Here is a 25,037-nt window from a genome sequence, read left to right on the forward strand (position 1 = left end):
TTTCCTCAAACTGGGGGCTGACCCAAAAGGGAGTTGTGGGGGGAAGGGTCAGAAGGTTATTGTCGGCGGGGGGTCACAGTATTGCCACCCTTACTTCTGCAGTGTCTTCAGCACTGGGTGGCCAGAGAGTGTTAGCTGCTGGTAGTGGCGCTGTCTTCAGGGCTGAGCTCCCAGCTCGCAGCCATTGCTCTCCACCAGTCAAGCTCTGAAGGCAGTGCCGCTGCCAGCAGCAGTGCAGAAGTAAGGGTGGCAATACCATGACACCCCCCCGTACAATAACCTTGTGACACCCCCTACCCCCTTCAACCTCCTTTTGGGTCAGGAGATCTACACTTACTGTAAAATTTCAGATTTAAATATCTGAAATAATGAAATTTACTATTTTAAAAATTCTATGACCATGAAATTGACCAAAATGGGCTGTGAATTTGGTAGGGCCTTATGCATATGATAGATGGTGGACACTGAATAAGCAGCTATTCAATATTTTGTTTATCCTTATTGTTCAATGAGTAGCCCCAGGTTTTATTTAGTCACACTATTCAAACCCTGCTCTGAAGTTTTGAAATATTAATTTCCTTATGGTCTTTTCTATAGTGCTCATCATTATAGTATCTCAGAGGTTCACAAAAATTAATTTATGTATTTTCACAGCACCCCAGTGAGGCGATGGGGTGACATTATTCTCATTTTATAGATGGGGAACTAAGACACAGTAACATTAAGGTCAGAAGTGTCCACGAATTTTGCATGCCCAATTTGAGATGTCCTCTCCAAGTCCCAATCTTTCCTCCCATCTGGGCTCTCAATCCCAGTCCCTGTCCCCTCCTCGCCTCCCAGACTCTTTTCCCACCTAGTTTCAGTCCCCATCTCCCAATCCCCCCCAGCTCCTTGTCCCAAGCCTACTCCATCATTCTAGCTCAGTTCTTGTCCCCTCTGCAGCTAATTCAGATTTTTCTGTTCCAAACTGCTGGGGGGGAAGGGAGGAGGAGGGGAAGTGGTATTGAGAGCACCGGAGAGACTGTCTTTCCACTCTCAGTTCTGATGCCCAGCATCACATTGGTCACAGAAGCTAGCAGCAGCCATTGCAAAGAGAGTCCAGCATCCCTGAGATGGAGCATGCTCAGTGCAGACAGTATCCGAAGAATTTAGCTGCAAAATCCTAGCCAGCCTCTACTGAACACGTGCCAATTGTGATTTTTCAAAGGCTTATATACATGATAACTTGTCTAAATTTGACATCTTTTCACTGGAATAACAAAAGGCACATCCCTGATAGTAGAGCAACATCTCTGACAATTTTCCAGACCTTCTTCCTAAGCACAAAGACGCTAGAGCTTTTCAAGAAAACAGTTAACTTTTTTTCATATGGGCAACAATACATTTTTCCCAATCTGATTCTCAGAATTGGTTTCTTTTTTTTGCTGACACTTACAAAAATTAAATAAAATTCAGCCTGAGGTAGACACCCAGCATGGAAAACTTCACCTTTAATGACTGAAGTTTGGCAACGTTATTAGCAACTGAAAATGGTGCCAAGTAATATTAAATATAGGTGCTACCAGCTCTGCCTATAACATACTAAAAGATACAATTTACAATAAAAAAAATAAACCTTTCAATACATATTTCACCCCTCACCCTACTATCACTCCTTTTCCCTCCTCCTCTTGTCTTTTACTTCCTTTCACTATCTTCCTACTTTCTTCACAGAAGTATGCTCAGGGTCTTCCTTCCTCTATCCTTGCCACAGCAGAGTACATCTTTGCAAAGCTGCCAGCAAAGACTTCCTGTCTCATGTCAGACTTGAGACAGGTAGTATTTACTAGGCAGTAGATCAGTTTCTATGCTGACTCAGTCCCGATCCTCTGCCAAGGTTCCCTAATAAGTCAGCCCACAATGAGGGTGGACATTTGTGATACGGACACAAGACCAATAACTCATATTCCAAAGTTGTTTGTAGCATTGTTGTAGCCAAATTGGTCTCATGATATGAGAGAGACAAAGTAAGTGAGGAATGGACAAACTTCTGTTGATGGAAAGTACAAGCTTTTGAGCTTCGTAGAGTTCTTCTTCAGGTTTGGGTAAGGTAATCAGAGCGTCTAAGCTAAATATAAAGTTGGGTCAGACTGGTAAGCATAAGTAGTTTACACATGCTATAGGAGAGCACTTAAAATGAAGTGGGCAATTAAGGGTTTGCAGGTAATAGGGTGTTACAAATCGTTGTAATGAGCCATAAAACCAGTGTCTCTGTTGAACCAACGCCCCAACAGTAACCGTGTGGGTGAAACCAGGCAATCATCATGCTCTCAAATGAATTCACACAGAAAACAATAAAAGACAAAAACACCATATCATCTATGGGTGTACACCAGGGATCGGCAACCAACGGCACACGAGCCGATTTTTAATGGCATGCTGCTGCCTGCTGGGTCCCAGCCGCCGGCCCCGCTCAGCCTGCTGCCAAACCCAGGCCGGGACCCTAGCAGGCAGCAGCGTGCCATTAAAAATCCTGCCCGCCCCGGCCTGCTCTTCTCCACCCCTGCCCCCCCCAGGGGGGCAGGGTGAAGAAGCTTGGTCCTGCTGGCTACTGCTGCAGGGCAGGCAAGCTTCCCTCTCCCCCGCCTCTTCCCCCTGCGTGCTGCGTTCCTGCACCACCTCCTCTCCCTGCCGCCAATCAGCTGATGGCCCTGGCATGGGAGGGGGAGAAGCGGAGCCGCAGCGCACTCGCTGCTCCGGGGAGGAGGCGGAGAAGAAGTGGGGACGGGGGGACAGGGGGGTGGAAGTGAGGGGGGGGACAGGGGGGTGGAAGTGGGGCATATCCCCTCCAGCCCCCTGCCGTGAGTCGCTCTGGGCAGGGGGCTGGGAGCACCCCCACGACCCCAGCCCACACCCCCAGCCCCCTGCCCTGACTCCTGCACCCCCCACACATGCCCCCAGCCCCCTGCCCTGACTTCTGCACCCCCCTCACACGCCCGCAGCCCCCTGCCCTGACTCCTGCACCCCCCACATTCCCACCCCCACCCTGAGCACCAAACGGGAGTTCTTGCACCCCCCGCCCCACATTCCCACCTGCACCCCTCGCACCAAATGGGAGCTGCCCAGGTAAGCACTCCACACGCAAACCTCCTGCCCCAACCCTGAGCCCCCCTCCCTCATTCTAGCTCCTGGCCAGACCCTGCACCCTAACCCCCAGCCTGCTCCTTCACCCCCAGCCCTGTACTCAGTGCACTCCCACCCTCAGCTCAGTGCGGAGAGAGAGGAAGAGAATGGGCTAGAACGAGGGAGAAGGTAGGTGCCCACTCTGTGTGGGCAGGGCCAGGATCCCAGACTGGCAGCGGGCTGAGAGGGGCTGGCAGCCGGGACCCTGGCTGGCAGGAGCCGGCGGACTGAACCCCAGACCGACACCGGGCTGAGTGGCAGCGAGCTGAGCTGCTCAGCCCACTGCCAGTCTGGGGTTCCGGCTGCCAGATCCTTGCCGGCTGGAGTCCTGGCCGCAGACCCCGCTCAGCCTGCTGCCAGCCGAGGTGAATGGAACCCCAGGCTGGCAGCGGGCTGAGTGGGCCGGTGGTGTAAGATCAGCATTTTAATTTAATTTTAAATGAAGCTTCTTAAACATTTTGAAATCTTGTTTACTTTACATACGACAATAGTTTAGTTACACAATATATAGACTTAGAGAGAGAGACCGTCTAAAAAATGTTAAAATGTATTACTGGCACGCGAAACCTTAAATTAGAGGGAATAAATGAAGATTCAGCACACCACTTCTGAAAGGCTGCCCGTGGTGTACACTTTTCACAAAGCAATCACTCCATAGCTGACCTCTCCTTCCTCATCCTCAAAGGAAACCTGCTCAACACCTTCAAAAGGCAAGCCTAGGAACTTAAATTCATAACTCTGCTAGACACTGAAAACCATGGACTCAGAGAGACTATTTTTATGACTCATTACAACAATTTTAACCCCTAGTTGACCACTTCATTTTAAACGGTCTCCTACAGCATGTGTCAACTCCTTATGCTTAACAATCTGTCCCAACTTGCATTTTGCGTAGACACTGTGGTTACCTTCCCCAGACCAGAAGAAGAGCTCCGTGAAGCTTGAAAGCTTATACCTTCCACCAACAGAAGCTGGTCCAATAAAAGGTATTGCCTCAGCTACCCTGTCTCTCTCATTTCACAAAGGCCACTAAACAACCATTAGAGATCTACAACTTTCAGCAACAACCTATCTTTGTTGGATTCCCACTGGCAACCCACAGCTTAAAGGATCCATAGCTCATTAACATTTCTCTATTCCCAGGGAGTCAAATCCACCTTCCCTCGTCAACAACTGCATGCTAACAAATAAAGGTCCTTTCTATGCCAATATAATGATTTGGTGAAAATATTTTAAGAACCACCGTTTATTCTGCACACCTTCCAAAATCAAAACTAAAATAATTTATAAGACCAAAAAACAAACAAAACAAGTACAATAAAACAACACTGAAAGTAGACGGGAGCAAAGCACAGTTGAGAAAATCTACAATAATAATCCACCTATAAGGCCTACAAATATTTTAATTGGCCAAATCCATAGACAATACAGAACAGGTAGGCATTGAAAAATATTGGAAATACTCAATACAAAAGGAAAACAGTTTCAGTGAGAAATTATTCTCCTTAAGTGTTAGTGTTCATAACAAAGAAATATATTTTAACAAAGCAATAATGCAGCAGCAAAAACTCTTTACCTTGAAGTTCAACCCAGTCCTACAACTCTAGATCTGGAGCTCTACCAAAGGCATTTTCCTTCCACTGTGTGCCATGCAGCCACTACTAAACAGCTAGATCCTCATCTCACTGAGGATATGGAAAGACTCAGTGACTTCACTGATTTATGGATTAGGCCCATAGTTCTTTCCCCAAGCACCTGTGCAAGGACATGGGGAAGCTATCCTGAAATTAACTGTGTGTTCAATGGGCAACACAGATTGCTCCTGCATCTTGTCAAAAGTACGTTCACTTTTCCACAAAAGTTTGAAGAGTAGAGTAATCTTTAATATACTATTTTTCCTAACCATAAAGGTGCAACTATGGCTTTGCTGTATACATGTATTTAAATCAATAAGCAAGTTAGCTAATGCAACTAGGAATGCTATATCACCCTCAACTTGTCCATATTTCAGTTAGGAATTGCAGTGTGCATGGTTGTATATAAAAGGACCCCAAAGCACTATAATTCCCTTTGTTATTCTTTACAAATGCAAATGTACCAGAATCAAGCTCTCTTAGGAGAATCAGGGATTAAAAATGAAATTAATGAAATAAGGGAATTAATACATGCTATACATATGCATACACCATTTTATCATAGTTTGGTTAAACACCCTTTCTTACTTGGAACCTGGTTTGCTTTCTTCCTAACTTACCAGCTGCAGCTTTTTCTTTTCCTTGGTAGCATTGCTGTGTGCAGCCTCAATCGCAGTGTGATGTTTCCATGCCAATTCTTCCAAGGTCTTAGAATGAGCCTCATTTAACTGTGCAGCTTCCCCTTCCAATCTGGTTTGCAGCTTTATCAGCTCTTTCTCATAATACTCTCGTTGCGTTTCCCTTGCTTCATTTACCTTCTGTAAAAGCCAGACAAAAAAAATTCCAAATCACCTATTCTTAAGTGTTTGTCTATTTCAGTAAGGAGAAAAAGAAAAAAAGGAAAAACTAGACGTTTTACACAAATACTCGAAAACAATTATACTTCATATATATATAGCACAGAATAAATACCCTTAAACCAGATCTTTAAACTATACTCAAAAAGGTATTTAATTATAGACTAAGTATAAGAAGTTAAAATCTATTGTCTCTTTTTTTGCTCTATTTTATCTTGTAAAGGAACAGCAGACAAATTTCAGATCTACAGGCAATTTCCAAATATTTATTCTCTGAGCTACAAACATCGTTTTGGAAACTAGCCCTTCTTCTTTCTTATTTTAGTTTTGAACCAGTGCTGGTGTGTAGTGAGGCAAGGAGGAAATTCATTATTATGATTCCCTCTCAGGACAAAAGTCATAAGGAAGGTTGTTCAAACAACATAACAGTTTAAACCAGTACGCGTTTCTCGACTCCATTACTTTATATGTAACCTATATCATCATCCTGATCTTAACTGGTGGGAACAGAAAGAAACAATTAAAGAATCATTATACATTAGCTCAAGTTTTAGTTTGCTATATTTGCCCCGTCACGTACATTCTCAAGGCTTACTGATTTTCAATTTTTCCTTGACCTCAACCCCATTCCCACCTCACGGAGGCACTCTGGGAGATGAGACACATAGGAAGATTACTGGCAATCTGCTTCAAGAATCAAGCAGCACAACAGATGCCAGAAATCAGTTTGGATAACATTGCACCTGCCTCCTCTCTGTCTTTATCTCAGCTGAAACTATCACCTTCAACTCTGCAATGCACATGATCTACATTAGTAACTTTAAAAGTTGGCAGTACCATATGTGCCTCACAGGGCAGTGTAATGTGCTATCACTGCTCCAGTCAGTCAGTCACTCCAGTCTTTTAAAAGAGTTAGGATATTTCAGAATTCATTAATATTTCCAGTTAGAATTGTAAGGCTTCTATTTTGTTGTTCTAAAATAAAAAGAACTGGTTTTGTTGTTTTACCTTTTCCAGTGCCAGAATCTGCTGCCTTTGTCTTTCATCCAGACTTTGTGTTTTGCTCTGCAATAGATTTCTTTCCTCTTCCAGCTGAGATAGTTTCTCTTTTAATCTAGATTTTTCTGATTCCAAATCTCTTATTGTAACTTCCTGTGTCATCTGTGTAGCTTGAAGAATTCCTATGTGACCTACAAAAAGAAAACCACCATTTAAAATCTCAGATATGAAGATTATTCACCTGTAACCCAAATTCTTACAAATGGACTCTGCACATTCCCACCCAAGTGATGTCCAGTGATGCAGCTCTGACAGTGGAAACTTCTTGCAGCAGTTCCCATTGGAGTGCTGTCATCCCACCTCCTTTCCCTTCCTCACTGTTCGTCAATGTTTGGAGGGCAAGGGTATAAAAAGGGGGCATGATAATCTTGTCGCCTTAGTTCCTTCCACTGCCTCTTCAAGGTTCAAAAGTTTAAATTAGCACTCCAAAGAAGAAAGTGAGGAGGAGGAGGAGGAAAGTATGTATGTGCCGAGTCCATCTCAAATAATTCTGGTGATTGGTGAATAACCTTCATTTCTTTTTCAAATCGCCTCAGCACATTCCCACTCATGGGATAGTTAGATAAGCAGTACCACAATCTCTGTAAGTTGAGATGCACAGTCCTAACTGAATAAGGATTGTAGTACTGCATTACCAAACTGAACATCTGACCAGAATGCTAGATCTAGTGAGTAGTGCTTTGTGAAAATGTGAATAGAGCTCCAGGTTGTAGCTCTTCATGTTTCTAAAATTGGGATAAGCTTGAGGCATGCCATGGAAACCATATTTTCCCTTGGAAGAGGGGCAGAGCTTTTTTGTAGCTTTCCACTAGACAAAACAGCTTTCCTCTGTACAAAACCTAATCCATTTAGACAAATGTTGAGATGTAATTATGTTTTCTTTATTATTAGCATCCCTAAATGAAATAAAAACTTTTGGTGACTTCTTGGCAATTAAGGCATGAAGCTTTGCCTCATCTGAATGAGAATGAGGTCTAAAAAAGAATACTGCTAAGTTATTGATCTGAGTCAGGTTAAAATCTGTTACAACTTTGGGAAGGAATTTAGGATGCAGATGGAGGACTTTTTCCCTGTGAAATACAGTGAATGGTGGGTCAGCCATGAGGATCTGTAACTTGCTTACAATTCTAGCAGATGCACTTGCTGTAATGAAGGCTGTTTTGATTGAAAGGAGAACTAAGTGACCCCATTGGCTCAAAGGCAGTTTCATGAACTGAATAAGTACTAGGTTAAGATCCCAAGTCAGAGTTAGCTCTTTACTGGAGGAAAATGTTTACTGTTCCTTTCGTGAACCTCTTGACTCTGTCATGTGTGAATTTAGCCTTATTATCAATAAATGCATGGTGTGCAGAAATGGCTGCTAAGTGGACTTTCAAGAATGATATAGAAAGAGTTCTAATCACTTTAAAAGAAGTAGGTATTCTGGTACGCAGTACCCAGAAGATGTTTCTGAATCCATGTTGTTAGTATTGGGCCAGATTAAAAATATTTTGCATTTGAAAACATAGCATCTGAGAGTTGACTGTTTTCTGGAATTTATCAGGACACGAGAAAGTTCAAGAGAGTGGGACTTTTCTAGGTCTGTCACAATCCTATGGTCCATGCTGTCAAGTGCAGAGACTGGGGTCCAGCTGGTAAATACATCTGTTCTGCTGGGTCAGTAGATCTGTGGTTAGTGGAAGAGACCGATAGTTCCCTCTGAACAGAAGAAGAAGATCTGGAAACGTTGGTTGTCTCACCTGTGCTGCGGCAATCAAGGTTATTCTTGCTTTTTCTGTCTTATTTTTCTTATGACTCTTTGAGAGAGAATAAATGGGGAAAAGGGTATAAAGGAGACCTATTTCCCAGTCAAGCAGAAATGCATCTGATATGGATTGGATTTCTACTCCAGTTCTTGAACAAAACCTTGGGCATTATGAATTGCATCTGCTTGCAAATAAGTCTATGTCTGGATAGCTCCAAAGAAAGAATCTCTCATCTACTACTAAGATTTTGTGACCATTTGTACTGTTCACTTCTGTCTCTGCTCAACTGGTCTGCAAGCCTGTTGACTTTGCCCATGAGATGTAGGGCTATATGGTAGATATGGTGCTGGATGCACCAGTCGCACAGTGCCACTGTTTCTCTGCACAGTTGCCTGGAGTGGGCCCCTTGTTTGCTCACACAGAACACGGCTGCTGTGTCTATTGATACATGGATGACTTTGCCTTGCAGATGAGGAGAAAGGATTTGAAATCCAAATGGAATACTCTTAATTTTAGCATTTGCAGAGTCCTTTTCCAGTGGTTCAGATGTCCATGGACAGTTAGGTTGTACAAGGGAGCTCCCCATCCCAAGTATGAAACGTTTGAGGCAATCATAGTTAACAAAGCTGGGGGGCTGAATGTTACTCCTTCCAAAACACTATGATGCTGAATTTACCAACTGAAGGATGACAGTACCTCCTTCCGAACGGTCAGTTTGGAGAACATGCTGTCCAAATTTGGAAGATAATTCTTTGCTAGCCAGTTCTCATCTTGAGGCGGATACTTCACTGACAGGGCTTCTTGTGGAGTCTTTGTTGCCATCAAGATTTTCATAAATCTTCCTTCTGGATGGAAGACTATGGCTGTTCAAGAATCCAGAATTCCCCAATAAACTGGATTGACTATACAGGTGTTGTGATTTTTTCCAGCTTATTCTGAGCCTCAGTTTTTGAAGAGGGATCATGTCTGTACCGTAACTGTTGAAAGGTCCTCCCTGAGAGGATACACTGATGAACCAATCATCTACATAGAAATAAATGTGGATACCCTGTCACCTTAGATGTGCTGCTGCTGCAGACAGAAACTTTGTGACTACTCCCATGCACCTGAGCAGGGGAAAAGGAGAATTCTGTAGCGGCAGCGGTCCTCTCGTATGATGAAATGAAGGTATTTGTAATGTGTAGGTCTGATAATTCTAAAATACACTTCTTAAAAACCGAAAGATTCAAGCCATTCTTGGGTGGATAAGGAGGACATAACTGATGCCAGGGTTAACACAAAGAATTTGAACTCCCTAATTAATTGATTGAATTTTCACAGATCTAAAATAGGCAGAAGGTTTCCATCTTTCTTTGGGATCGGAAAGTATCTGGCCTAGAAACTCTTTCCATGGAATTCCCTTGAATTCTTCTGCATGGCTCCTTGCTTACATTAAAGACTGGATTTCTGCTCCTAACATACTCTCATGAAAAGGTCCCTGAAGAGAGAAGGGACAAGAGGACTGGGGGGGGATGTATTGTGTTGAACTGAATAGAATAAATTTTCTGTATAATTTCAGGATCCAACTGTCTGTTGTGAAGGCATGCCCGATGTTGAAGGAGTGGGGAAAGTCTTCTTTTCCAAATAGAGGGGAGGGACATGGACGGATCAAGGTTGATCTGATGCTCTTGGGTGTCTCAGCAAACATGAGGTCTAAGCCCTAGTGTGGAAGACAAGGAAACTGTTGATTTGCCCTTTGTGTGAAATTTAACAATTTTCCTTCTCTGTAGCCATTGCTAAGAGGATGATTGCTTGTACTGCCATCTCTGCGTGAAGTAGGATAATGAGGAAGACGAATATTCTGGGTTTATGATATCTAAAGGCAGGAACATCAAACCTTCTTCTGAATGGCTGATAGACCCCTCTATACTAGTTGTGGAACTTAGTACGTTTCAGCTTTTCTAGGATTTCGTCCATTCTTGAACAAACAGACCATCTCCCACAACGGAAGGTCTTCCACACATGTTCTCATCTCTCATGCAAGGCCAGATGATCTCAGTCATGAATATCACCTTAATGCTATTGCTGAAGCCGCTGCTCAGGCTGCTGCATCACAGAAGTCAAATGAGGACACCTGCAATAAACCTTCCAACATGGGAGAGTGATTTTCATGGCTTTTGCCAGCTTCTTCTGGTCTTTAGGAAGGGATCTGGCAAGATTGGCCAGGAACAAGTACCACCTTGGAGAGAAGATGGACATTCTAACTTGATAATTAGAAAACCTAATGCCAAGTGAAACAGATGAGAAGACCTTTCTGCCTAAGTTGTTAAGCTATTTCCCTTTTCTGGCTGACAGGATTGTGTGTACCTATCCTCCTTTTGTTCTTTGGACAGCTACGGCAACAACCAGTGAATTAAGAGCTGGATGTGTGTGGAAGAGTGAAAACCCTTCATATGATAGTTGATAACGCTTGTCCAACACTTTTTAAAAACACAGCTTGACCCATTTCAGGATGTGATTATATTCTCTTGACCAGCTGCAATAAACCTTCCAACATAGGAGAGTGATTTTATTGTTGGAAGGAGATCCCAAAGTACTGAATACAGGATGAAAGGTTTCTTCCACTGTGAAAGATTATATCTTCAGTATTGTACCTATTCTTTCTAGCATTTCATGGAAATGAATAGCATCTTCTGATGAAGAAGATGAGGAGATTCCCTCCCCCACCTCAACACACACACAAATATTATCATCAGGAGATTGGTTCCATGCTGGCATCCTGGAATTCAGTGGAACCTCCTGTTTCGTATTCTAACATGTCAGGGCTAACATGGGAGAAGGGTCTCTCTAAAGTGGAGATGTAGACAGAGCTGGATGAGTTGGATCCAAAATGCCAGTAAGGAAGGTGAAGAGCAGTAAAGTCATCTAACCAAGGGAGGTATATAACATTTTTAGTATTCAGTGTCAGACTATCATAATACCATGTAGTGTAAAGGTGTTCCCTTTGTCTAAATGATCTGTATATGATGTCAGTATAATGTTTTCTAGTGTATATGATCCACCCTCCCAGGAAGGAGAGGAGGTGGCAAATTAACAGGTCTATCTTAGCCTTAATCATTATCTGATTGTGGATCCAAATGTGGATCTGATGTAGCTCAAACTAGAGACACTACTGGCCTTGGTAAGTACAGTATAGAAAATAGTGAAGGTCAGTTCCCTGGGGAACCTGGAGAGCGTGTGTGAGAGTGGAAGGAGCCAAATCTGAGGGGAAATCTGTAACAGAGGGGGTGTTTCTTTTCTTTCTGAGTGAAGACGAGGGAGTAAGGGTATCAGAGTCTACAATTCTTCTTTTAATTCCCTTATCTTTCCCCGCCCCGAAGGATCCCTAACCAGGGGAGGCCTTTGGATCAGAGTATGGTTCTGACTGCAGGTCTGGTTTATGTACTTGGACCACTATTGTAATAGTGGAAGTGGATGGTGCTGAGCAGTCTGAGGTGTCTCCAGTAATATTTTTTGGAACCGCCACGCTCATGAAATTGGGGTATGATGCTTTGTTTGGGATTCATAATCACCATGAGCCTTTGGTTTTGGCCTGTGTTCCAAAGGTGGTCTTGGAACGGAGGCCATAAGAGCCAAGGGGTTCCAGTGTGCAGACAGACTCTGCCAGCAGACAGACAGATACCTGCAAGGTCTGTCACCTCCTGGCTAGGGACTGGAGATGACAGATCCGAAGGACTGCATTCCTGAGGTATGGCTCTGCTAACAGAGGCTGACACCAGCATCATCAAATTTGACGACGGTGGATTCCTTGGTAACATGATTTTAGATTGGACTCCGGTAGCAGAATGCTTTGGACAGGATCTTATGCTGCTTTTAAGTCCCCAAAGGAGCTGGGGATGAAGTAGGCCTATCAGTACTCACGAATCCTACAGACTTGGAACTATTTTTTTTCATTCCCTGTGAGCTCTTGGGGTGAAAGTGGTACAAATGGCACAGCAAGATGAAGCATGACCTTCCCCCAAACAAGTCAGACACCAAACATGAGTGTCTGATGCTGTAAACAGGGCCAGAGGCACACCTCGGAAATCCTGGCTTTTTTCCTTTTGGATCTGCCATCAGCTGTGCACACCTCTGTTGGAGCACTACAACTGACTAGAAAGAAATTAAATTTAAAAGCTAAATCTTATACTAACTGAGACCTAGCTAAGGCACTGAGACTGAAAAGTCGTTGACGAAGTTCCTGGTACATCTGTAAGTGATGTTGGAAGAAACTGAGGTGGCTGGAGCACCACGCCCCCTTTTACAGCCTCACCCTCAATGTCCAGGAACAGTGGAGGAAGGGCAAGAGGTGCAAGAGTGCGCTCAGGCAGACTTTGCTATGAGAAATATCCACTGGCAGAGCTACATTGCTGACACATCCATAAGTAAGAATGTGCAGAAGCCATTCAAAGAAGAATGCCCACTACACCCTTTGGAGTTTGAATGTATTCAAATATACAGTTAAATATGTTACTGAGTTCTTAAATCCACAGCAATGATCAACCCTTCAGATGCTATATGAAGATATTAAATATACAGAGCAATAACACTGATACATGTCCTTAAAATTCATTAAGGACATTTTGTTTCATAAAAGAAAATTAAAGTTCTTTGAAGTGTTTTCTGAATGTGGAGTTAATGGACTGCTCCTACATTGCCCTTTGACTCAGATCACTTGGTAATTTAGAATTTTGGCACCCAGCTTTGTTTACAGCACTATTTCACCTTCTCAGAACTCTGAAGCAGATAATTTGTCCCATTCTGGTCCCTTTGCATCAGTACAGCAATGCAAAGGATTCTGCCAGCACATGAGAAAGCCAGCGGGCACAGAGCCAGCACAGCCCTGGACACAAGGAGTTTGGGGACGAGATGGGGAAGAAGAATGGCAACAAGATGTTGTGCTCCTGCTATTCTCAGCTAGAAGTATTGCCAGCTGGAGCAGATTAGAACAGCCTGAAGACAGCTCAGGCTATGGAAGTGTTTAGTAACTTCTGCTCTGAAGAGATAAGAGGCAATACCCACTGGTCATTCATGATGTTCCTCAGAGGTAACAAAAATGGAGAAGCCCATCACTCAGATGTCGTCGCCCACATCTGTCATGTACTCGTACATCTGGCATCAAAAGCTTTATTTGATATATTTGGTAGCATATACCAGCTTTTGCCGGTTTCAGGATGCTCTATGGCCACAATATCTCTCTATTTTAGAGAGGAAAGGAGATATTTTTAAGAGGACCTTTGAAAGAGTAGTAATCTTTGTGACAGTAGGAGAAAGCATAGCATGAACTAGGCTTCCTAAACAATGATACAGTGTTATTTTAGTTCTCGAGATCTTAGAGTGCCTGTTCAAGAGTGTTACCTAAAAGAATCTCTTCTCCTTTAATGAGAGTGTCAATGAGACACTTCTTGGATTCAAACTCTGGTTCTCAGCTTCAAAGCCAATCTACTGCTCAGATTGTGGGTCAGGAGATAGCAGGAGAGGGAGGCCAACTCAGTATTGGCATCACAGAGAAAGATGAAAGCCAGACAATCCTATGGAACAGCTCTCCTCAAGATTTTAAGTCGAATACCCAGCTTCCAGTTCTGCTATATAGGTCCTCAAAGGTGACAATGACCACTGCTGGAAGTTAAGATTTCCTCGCCAATCAGCTTTCAGCAAGATCAAAAAAGAGAGCCCAAATAACCTAGACATGACTATAGGCAGAACAGGGTTTGCATCTGGCCACTCTCAAAATTCCACAATCGTTTTCACTAATGATATTGTGACAAATATTGCAACCCAATGCAGTAGCTTTGAGGACCATGCCATATTATGTTTATGTATCACTGTGGGCCAGGAATTGTATGCAACTCCAGGGGGCAAGGGTCACCACAGCTCCCTCCAGGAACCAAAACTAGTAGGGGGTGAGTAAGGTGAATCACTTAGGTTGTAAACATACCACCCCCAGGGGAGGTATGTATATACTGACTCAAACTGGGTTTTTCAGAGACCAACAGACACAGAAAGGGCTTTTGACATAAAAAGACTGGGTTTAAACTGACTCAAGGCCTTCTTTCTAATCCAGCAAACAGTAAGGATATTCTGTCCAAGGGGGGGCCCAAACCTTGTGGAAAGGTTGGAAAGACTTTGGGCTACTAGAGCCCTATAAGACTGGTGGGTGCCTCCCCATATGTTTAGTGTGTATTTAAATTATGTTTTTAGTATGTTTTCCCTGTGATGCTTTTACCTTAAGAATAAATGAGCTTGCTTAGAAAGAGCTGTGTGGTAACTTGTAATTGCTGGCAATACTCTGTTCTTAAACCTCAGAGAAAGCAAGGCACAGGCACCAGCTGTTAGGCAGACTAGCTTGCTGGGGATATTGCAGAGTAAGGCAGGGTGGTGTGCAGCCTTAAAACCCCTGGAGAGGAAATGAGTGGGGCAGTGGTCCCTACCATAGACAAGTGATGGCTGGACACCTGAGACCTGACTGGGCACACCTGGAGTGGATCATGAGGTGAGAGGGTGTGTGGGGGGGAAAATAGGTGAAGTTACCCTGAAACTGTGACAGGTATAAACATACCTCCCCTGCTTGTACCTAGCCTTGAAGAACCTCTACTTGGGACTTTTTGTCTTTATTGTCAAACAAATCCAGAATACACTTTCCTAAAAGTTAGAATGATCTGACATTTTAATCAAAAGCTGCCTTTACCAAGAATTAGGCGACTTAATAAAAGTCAATTACTTTCAAAATGCATTTAAAAATAGTATGACAGCTTGTAAAGCAAATATAAATCTAAATACAATACAAGTAACATTAATTTTTTTTTAAAACAAGAAAAAAGCCTTTCAGAACTTGTTAGGGACAATGCAAAACTCTTCACAGACACTCTAGAGCTGTATAATTTTAAAAATAGAAAAAAATAATAGTATCATCCTGAATTAATATTTGAGCTCATTTACACACAAAGTTATGGACATACATACTGGCTTTGAGTACAGATCTGTGGCCTGCTGCTGTAAGTGTTCCCTAGCAGCTGCTAGCTCACTTTCCACCTCCTTGTGTTTGCTTAACAATGATATCTCCTCCTCCTTGACATCATCTAGCTGTTTTTGAAGCACCTAAGGAAACATACAACATAATATTCATTAACACTACGTAATAATGCTGTTAAATTTAACAAGCACGAATTTAAAGTATAAATACAGATGACATTTCAGCTTATAAGGCTTATTATTCATATACAAAACAAGATCTTATACATAAAATGACACACATATTAACATTGAGTGTTATGAAGCAAGCCTGCTATTTCTATAAAGTGTACTTGATCTCTGTATCAAATTTAACAAACCTATATATAATCATATTGTTAGGATGACTACAGTTTTTTATTATTGCCTCTGTAATCCACATTTGGATCCACAATCAGATAAGATCAGTGTGATTTAATCAGCCATTACATACTATCCATACAAAATGTATATTTTCCCCTTTTCAAGGCTGAAGCCACACTAGCTAACAGTCATGAAAAATGATTTCCAAAATAAATTAAGGGGGAGAGGGAAGGAAATCCACATATACATTTGTTTAAAGAGATTTTCAGTGGAAATAATAAAAATCAATGTTAATGTAATCTTAAAATAGAAACTGGAAATCACAGAAACAAATTATGGTTTCCATCACAACCATAACTTTATCCCCTTCTGCATATGGATTATGAGAGGATCTTTCATTACATAGCCATATAGCACAAGGCAAGATGAAACTCTACACTGTTCAGATATATTCATTTTACCAATACCAGGTAACTATGTGGAAATATATAAATATTTCATACGCTAATCATAATAAATATAAAAAACCTTTGTTAGAACATTAATAAGGTCGCAAAATTAGGCACTCAGAAGTTAGGAAATGCCAGAATTCATGAGCCTGTGCAAACTTAATCCAGCCCACTCGTACATAAGCATCATGATACAGTCTTTAAATGCATGGTCCCATATGGAGAGGCTACTTATCTTACACAATAACTTGAGTTCTTCAAGATGTGACCCACTATGGGTGCTCCACGTCAGCATGTGTCCATGCCTGCACCCTAAACACTCTTGTGCTGTGGTACGATGGTATATAGAGAGGGGCGGACCCACTGCCAGTCCAGTTCCTTCTCAACCATGAAAGTCCAGCAAAACACTCCAACGCAGAAGGGAAAGAGGGAAGGTATTGGAGTACCCTTAGGGACACAGATCTTGAAGAACTCAAGTTACTTAAATGGAGGTTACTCACCTGTGACTGGAAGTTCTTTGGAATATGGGGTCTCTACCTGTATTCCACACATGAGTATGCATGCACAGCATGCACTTGAGCTTAGAGATTTTTAGTAAGCAGTGTCTGTTTGTCCTCATATTTGCAGTTGTTCTCATGCTCTGAACTGAGGATATAGTGGGCAGTATGGACTGATGTTTCTCCAGTTCCTCCTTCTACCATGAACCCAGGCATGATCCATAGTTGAGGGGACAGAGGGCTGGTGGTAGAATACAGAAAAGGACCACACATCCCAAAGAACCTCCAGTTCCTGGTAAGTAACCTCCATTTCTTCTTCAAGTGATGGTCACTATGTGTATTCAACATGTGAGAAATTAATAAGCTGTAGTCAGTCGGGAGATGGGTGCAAGGATGCAGATGGTATGGATGTCCATAATACTTTTTTACAGCTACAGGTGTAGGGACGTCAGTATGGACCAAGGCATAACATTTTGTAAAGGTGTAGATGGAACTATACATAGCCACCCTACATATATCTATTAAGAGTACATCATACAGAGATGCCACAGAGGCTGCTTGCGCTCTGGTGGAACGGGCTCTCAACCCCTCCGCGGTGTCTTTGTAATTGCTTTCGTTCTCTGTAGATAGAATGCCAGTGCCTGTTGGGCATCTAGGGAGTGAAATCTTCTCTCCTTATCAGAAGCACAAGGTTTTGAAAAAAAATACTGGATGGTTTGATTTATGTAAAAGTCTGAAAGTACTTTAGGGATCAATTTCAGGTGGATACAAAGAAAGAGTCTCTCTTTTTGAAAAATGGTATATGATGGATCTGCCATGAGTGTTCCCAGCTCACTCATCCTTCTGGCTGATGTAACAGAACTTAGGAAGACAACCTTCATCAAGAGATGGGAACTTAAAACAGGTGCCTAATGCTTCAAAGGGAGGTCTGGTGAGAAGTGAGAGGATGAGACTGAGATCCCATTGTGGTGTTAGAAGTTTCCCTGGAGGATGAAAAGTGCTGATTGCCATGAGGTGGATCCATAGGGAACTTATCGAGAAGCCCAACGTCTTCAGGATGAGTTGGTAATCTAAAGTAACAGGGAATTCTAGCTACTTTGTCAAAATAGCACGTGATTTCCAAAGAGGAGAAATGTTTCCATTTGGCCGAATAACATCTCCTAATAGAATCCTTCCTACTTTGAATAAGGATGGATTGGACCACTAGTGAACAAGAGCATTCTACATTCAATGCCTATCCAAATATCAGGCCTTGAGTTGTAGAGGTCCTGCACTGGGGTGCCTAGTTACATTGTTGTGTTGCATGAGAAGATCCAGAAATGATCAGACATTGATAGTCGGACAGGTTCTAATCCTCCAGAGGTCCGAGAATCAGAACTATCTTGGACAGTTGGGTGCAATGAGGATAACTTGAACCTTGTCATGACTAATCTTTCACAGCACTTGTGGTCTTAGTGAGATGGGCAAGAAGGCATACCTGAGACGGTCCGTTCAGGGTAGAAGGGCATCATTCTTCAAGCCTTGGCCTAGAGCTGCTCTGGAGCTGTGGAGGGGGAGTTTGGGGTTTGCTTGCAAGGCAAAGGGGTCCAAGACAGCATTCCCAACTGCGTGAAGACCTCATTCAGGATGGAATCGTGAATCTCCCATTCATGGTCTGTGGAAAAAGGTCTGCAGATTCTGTCTGTTAGGGAGTTCTGCGCACATAGTAGGTACACTGCTGATAGGGTTATGTGGTTTGTGTTACACCATTTTCAGAAGTTGACTGTCTCTACACACAGGAGAAAGGATCTTGTTCCCCTCATTTGTTTACATAGAAGACATTATATTGTCTAACATTACTTGGATATGTTGGGACTGGATGAGTGGAAGTGTCGTGGGGCTGGTACACCCCTCAGCCTTTTGGGGTGGGAGAGAGGCACATTACAGCCCCACAGCTGAGTTTAGGGTTGCCTCTGGTCTTGGGGCTGTATGTCACGGGCACGGCCCTTGCTATCCGGGCAGCATAACTTATTGGCCAGAGTCACTGGTGTGACCCTTGCTATGAGGGCACCGGGGCCTATTGGCCCGAGTCAATGGCGCAGCCCTGGCTATCCCTCTGTGGGATAGGTGAACGTCTATGTGAAAGTAAGTGTCTTATGTCAACAGCTGTGAAACATGTGCCCTCTTCCAGAGAAGGAATTACTGATGCCAATTTGACCATGCAGAATTGTAATTTTAAGATGAATACATTTACTTGGCATAGATCAAGAATTGGTCTCCATCCTCCATTCTTTTTGGGGACTAGGAAATATGCAAAGTAAAATCCCTTCCCTTGATGTTGAGATGGAACTTGTTCTATTGCTCCTTGCTGGAGAAGAGAGTCCAACTGCTGACATAGGATTTCCTCTTGAGATTGTTTCCTGAGAAGAGGCAGGGAAGGCGGGTGTGGGTAGGAAGTGACAGAAACTTGAGTGGATAGCAGGAGTGAACAAGTTCCAGCATCCACTTGTCCATTGTTATTGCCCTCCTAATTGCGGGTGAGGTGGCCACCAAAAACTTGGGTGGGCAGAATACTGAGGCAAATCAATCAGTATTTGATTGAAAGTCCCATTAAAAGAAACTCTTCAGCTGTGGACTGAGAGGAGGGGAAGGCAGTAGATGTTGAGGAAGCCATGTAACTCGATCATTGGCATTGTGGTTCCTGAGATACAGCACTGATAAAATGGTTGAGGGGTTGGGGTTGGTCTTGTTCTGTACCCCTGCATGTGATGCTTCCTCTTTGGGGTGAGAATATAGATACCCGAGAGTCTTTTCATTAAACAAGTTAGCTGCATTAAAGGGCAAATATTCAGTGGTACTTTGGGACTTCTCTAGAGAAACCTGAGGACAGCAACTAAAGATCCCCTCTTCATAACAACTACAGTTGCCACCCCTCTGGAAGCAGTATCAGCAGCATCTACTGCAGTTTTAAGTGTCGTTGTGGCTACCAATTTACCCTCATCAACTGAGTTCCAGAATTGGACTTTATCCTCCTGAGGGAGTTTATCTTTGAAGTCCAACAATTTCACATAATTGAGGAAAAGTAAAATGTATTTTTCTAACAGGGCCTGGCAGGTGGCAATTATAAATATGAGGCTTGTCAGGAAGAAAACTTTCCTCCCTAGGACGACGAGGTGTTTAGCATGCTTGTACAAAGATCTTGGGGTGTTGCAGCCCGGATCTCTCAGCGGCTACTTGTACAACCAGGTAGCTGGGTGATGGGTGAGAGAACAAAAAACTCCGCTCTTTTACGTGGAACGAAATAGTGAGTGCTTCTCAGCCTTTTTTGGGGTGGGAGTACAGGAGGTAGGACTGTACACCAGTCCTTGGCTGTCCCCATCATGGCCTCATTGACCAGGAGGGCCACCAGACTGGACCCAAAAGTCCAGGAGTTTTTGCTGAAAATCTTGAACCACTTTGAGCTGGATCTGGAGCTCAGACACCACTCCTTGTAAAGAACTCCTGATTTTGCCTGTGACGATCAGTGGAGATGGTGAAGATGGGATAACTGCCTTATCTGGGGAAGACAATAAAATAGCTGCTGGAACTGTTGCATACAACTCCACTTTCAAATAGAGCCATTTGGTGTCGGCTTGGAGAGGATAGATAAGGTTCATACATGGTCCCAGGGGCCCCAGAAATGTCAGTACAAAGTGTCAACTGGTTGGGGCAGACTCCATGGCACTAGGAACCAATGACACTTGGAAAGTCTATATGGGGATAAAGGCTCATCTGGGGCCTCCAACTCATGTGATGAGAAATTTGGTTTTCAATCAACAGGTGGAACCGTTGGTACCGATGGATGGGTACTCAGGTTCAGGGATGTAAGAGGAGAGTGGCCGCATGTCCTCAAGATGATATCTTCCTCCAGCATAATGAGGTTTTAAAATAAGGTTTAACTCAAGAGAAGAGAAGGTTGAGGATAAGGGAGTGCAAAAACTTCTCCGGGGAGACACAGATCTCAGACCTCCCCGGGGTGAATTGGTGGTTGGGGCCGTCAGATCAGATATGTCCTTGGTCACCGTGGATGTTGGATCCCTACAGGATATGGGTCCAGAGTTTGATCTCATTGTTGAAGGTAATGATGGTAAATGCCTGTCTTTTGGTTTACACATCGGAACCAAGATTGGAACTGATAGATTGTTACTCCTGTGGTGAGCAGCAACAGCGGTCCCAGGCTGCCCCCTGAGCAGCGGTACCGGGCCCACCGACAAGCACCAGCGGGTGCCCTCAAAGTCCCCGCCACGAGCACCAGCAGGCACCCTGGACCATCCCTCCCCAGTACCAACAGGCACCCTGGAGTCCCCCTCGGCCCAGCACCAGCGGGTGCCCCAGAGCAGCAGCGGATGCCCCGGAGCTCCCCCCCAGCACCAGTGGGTGCTCTGATGTGCCCTGCCCAAGCACCATCGGCATCCCTAGAGCCCCCCAAGATTTAGTTATGGACAGGTCACGGGACCGTGAATTTTTGTTTATTGCCCGTGACCTGTCCATGACTTTTACTAAACATACCCATGCCCCAAGGAGGTGTATGAAGGATAACCAACAAGGAACGTTAGGCTAACTGTATCTCCTCCAATGGAATTTGTAACATGCCCTCTAACCTTTTAATATAGTCTTGAAAGGCTTATCAGGTTAAGGTCGTGAGGAAGCCATGACACCCTCATCTGGTGAGAAGGTGGTCTTGTGGGAGGGCATCATTTCTTCCTTTCCTACTGACTTCTGCTCTGAGAGATGTACCTGTGGAGCAGGGCCTGCGGGTATGGCTGATGCTCCTGACGAGTCCTCTTTTGAGATGGTACCCTGTTGTAAAGATCACCATATAGAGCTCATGGGTTCCAATAAGCCCGTCGTGGTGGGACATAAGGGAAAGGGGACAGGACTTGAAGGCTGTCCTTGCCAGGATAGCCAGGTGTGCTTCCTTCTAGGAGCTTCTCTTTTAGTGTGAGCCTTGAAAGAGGGAGCTTGGAAGGAAGAGGAACCTTTTAGAGACACCGCCGAGTCTGATGAGGTATCATCCCTTGTATCCCTGAGGGGGCAAGTGGTGCTGGTACCAGTGGTTGGGTCAATACCAGGCCCTGGCAAGAGACCTCTACTTGCATTGGTACTAATGTTAGAAAGGGAGGCTGGTGAGGCAGCAACAGAGAATTGGTACAGGCTGAAAACATTGTTCGGTACCTCAAAGAGTAGACAGCATCAGTACCAGACAGCAAGTCACCGTCTAAAATGTGAAAGGAGAGTATGTAGACTCTGGGAGGTGAATCAGTACTGGTGGAAAGAATCTTTCAGTACTTCTCAATATCAGTGATCTGAGCTCTTCCTATGACCTGCTGTGGATACAGACCATTGGAAGTTCCACCTCAAGGGTTTTGACAGACAGCAGGTTCCATGGCTCCTGGTTGGCTCCCTGCCTTATATAAGCCCAAGGGGCATTTCAGGAAGTGTCCAGACAACAGCATGGATCTTCTGTAGCTGCCATGACACTCCGGCTCCTTGCTCTTAAATTCCTGGCTTGACCTTAACTGAACTTCGCCTCCTGACTTGGACTCAGACCCTTAGTATCGACCCCGACCTGTACCTGACTACGAACTCTTCTACTACTCCCAGCCTCAGGTTTGCACCTGCTCTGACCCTTGGCCCTGAGTGCCCTTGTTGAGCTCCTAACAGTTTTCCTGGACCACCCTAGCCTATGGAGAATATCTACCTTGGGGGAACATGGAGACAGCGAGCCACTCCCTGTCCAGCCTGTCCCAGAGAGTACTGGAGATGCCTGAATGGGCTGACCACTCCCAGGAGGATCTCCCTGCACTTCGAGCCCAATTATCACAGCTCACAAGAGAGAAAAAAGCTCTGTGAAGGCAATCCACCCACCTCCATAAGGAAAACCCGGCACTACGGGCCCAACTAGCATAGCACGCCACACACAACCAGATGCTATGAGAGCTGGCGGCCCAGCAAAGAATACTGCACTAAGGGCACACGCTGCAGCCAGGACCCAATCCCCAAAGGCCTCCTCCCAGAATGTTTTAATGGGGACAGCCAAAAATTCAGGGGGGTTGTTAACCAATGCCACCTGCTATTTCTGCTCTGCCCCCAGTCCTATCCCACTGATCAAGCAAAAGTAGAACTCATTATTAGTCTCCTGACAGGAGATGCATTGGAGTGGGCCTCACCCCTACTTGAATGAGCAAATCAATGCTGTTGAACTGGGATGCCTTTCTCCAAGCATTCTCTGCCATATTTGACAATCGCCACTGTGCTCACTTGGCAGAGATGACCCTGTGCAAACTCCAGCAGGGGCAAGGACTGGCCTCTTCCTGTGCTGCCCACTTTTGATGTCTGGTCTCCAACACTGAATGGAATGAAGCGGTCCACCTCTACCAGTTCTGGTGGGGCAACACAAGAAGGTTAAGGATGAACTAGCCCGTATGGGTCAACCAAACTAGATGCCTTCATTGACCTAGTCATACACAACAACAAGTTGCATGAATGACGTGAGGAAAAGAAGGGGTCTGTAACACCAGCTGGCCAGCGCCCCTCAATACCCGTGTAAAACCTGTACCCTGAACCCGTCCAGCTGGACATTGTCCACCTGAGGAAAAAGAGCACCGTCGTTGCCACAGGCTGTGTTTCTACTGTGGGGGATCTGGCCCTGCTCTTTCCTACTGCCCAATCTGAGCTCCAGCATGATGCAATTTTGGAAACTACCATGCCAAGGCCCTGTAGAAGGGGTTGACCTGCACAAACCCTGAGGTAACGCACTCCTAACTTCTCACTGAGGCATCCCCCAGCATGGTTAACATTTCCTGCACCTTAAGGTCTAGGTCCACCTCCGTGTTCCAGGGGAGCCCTAAAGAATTCCACCACAGAAGACACTGGTGGATTCTGGGACAGCAGACAACTTCAGAGAGGGGAATGAGACACACACTTTCTCAGTGGGCTTCACAGATATTTGCTGACATCAGAAGATTAGTGAGATTCACGATTCTTTGGTTCCATTTCAGGCATTAGAGGGGAGTGTGTGCTAATGATCACAGATCCTTATGCCCAATTCCCCTAAATTTGACCCCTTCTGCCCTGGGAACCTGTCCCTGTCCCAGTTTCCATTCAGGCTTCTCATCCCAGTCGCAGTCTCCTTGCCCAGCAAGTCCAAGACTCTCCCTCAGGGGTTCCTGTCCAAATTCTAGTTTTCCACCTCACTCTAGTCACCTTGACCTGCCAACTCCAGTTTCCCCTTCCAGCTCTTTGTCCCCAATCTCCTTGCCCAGCCAATCCCAGTACTCCCCTCCTGGGTCCCCATACAATCTCTCCCCTTTCCTCCCAACCCCACCCTCCAATAATCTCTCCTGTCAATACTCCCTAACTCCCAATCCCAGGCCCTCCTCCTCATGTGCCTCATCATATGGAGCTGAAGCATGCTCAGTGCACAAAGAATCTAAAGAGATTTTAGCTGTGAAGTTCTAACAAGTCTCTATTTAGCACATGCAAACTGAGATTTTTCAAAGGCTTATAACTTGTCCAAGTTTGAGCAGATTTTCATATGAGATCAAAGGCATATACCTGACACAAAGGAATCCTCTCTGCCAAATTTCAAGTCATTAGACCATCTCAACAAAATAGCTGTTAGAATTATTTTATGACATGGAAAATTAGGTATTTTCACCTAACCTCATTTTTGGAAACAGCTGAATGGCTTTAGCTAAAATTCCCCCAAAAGAATCAGACTGAGGCAGACACCTACCATGGAAAATTTCAGCCCGAAATTTAGCACAGGTATAAACAACTGAAAATAGGGTGTTATAATGAGAAGAATCAGGCAACCTTAATGATAGGTGGTACTGCCAGATCTATCCATAATAAATAGGATTTCCATTTGCTCCCTTTGCTCCTCTTGTGGGATAGGAGGCATGGGAGAATCAGGGAGAGTTTATGTTATGAGGCCAAAGACAGAGTTAGAACTGCCCTTTATAAAAATCACAATATAACCCCCCCTCTCTAATTCCTTTGCCTTCTTTGCCTTGAAAGCATGGAATTCTTGCCTTAGTCCTTCTGCTTTGCCTCTTCTTCACTACCTTCTAATTCCCCGTGCTTCTTTTTCTCTTAGGCCTTTTAAATAAAAAAAGGAGAAGGGAGAAGACGGAAAAAACTGAGACTCCAAACTCTGTATCAGCCATGAATCCTAGGCAGAGGAAAACTAAAAGACAATTCTTCACTCTGCATCCAAGTCTTATGCAGAAATCAGGGGGTCTCAATGGGGAAAAAGTAGGGCAGAGTCCTAGGGAGCCAG

General features: G+C 44.3%; 1 protein-coding gene across 1 annotated transcript in view; it reads right to left on the reverse strand.

Moving 5' to 3' along the window:
• The window catches only part of FAM184A (family with sequence similarity 184 member A), a 167,849-nt gene that overhangs the window by 82,873 nt on the left and 59,939 nt on the right, over window positions 1-25,037 (reverse strand). The window contains 4 exon segments of the mRNA XM_037894706.2: window positions 5,417-5,614; window positions 6,662-6,835; window positions 6,838-6,843; window positions 15,439-15,573. Coding sequence (XP_037750634.1) covers window positions 5,417-5,614; window positions 6,662-6,835; window positions 6,838-6,843; window positions 15,439-15,573 — 513 coding nt within the window.

This window comes from Chelonia mydas, chromosome 3, assembly GCF_015237465.2.
Source record: "Chelonia mydas isolate rCheMyd1 chromosome 3, rCheMyd1.pri.v2, whole genome shotgun sequence".
NCBI classification, from domain to species: Eukaryota; Metazoa; Chordata; order Testudines; family Cheloniidae; genus Chelonia; species Chelonia mydas.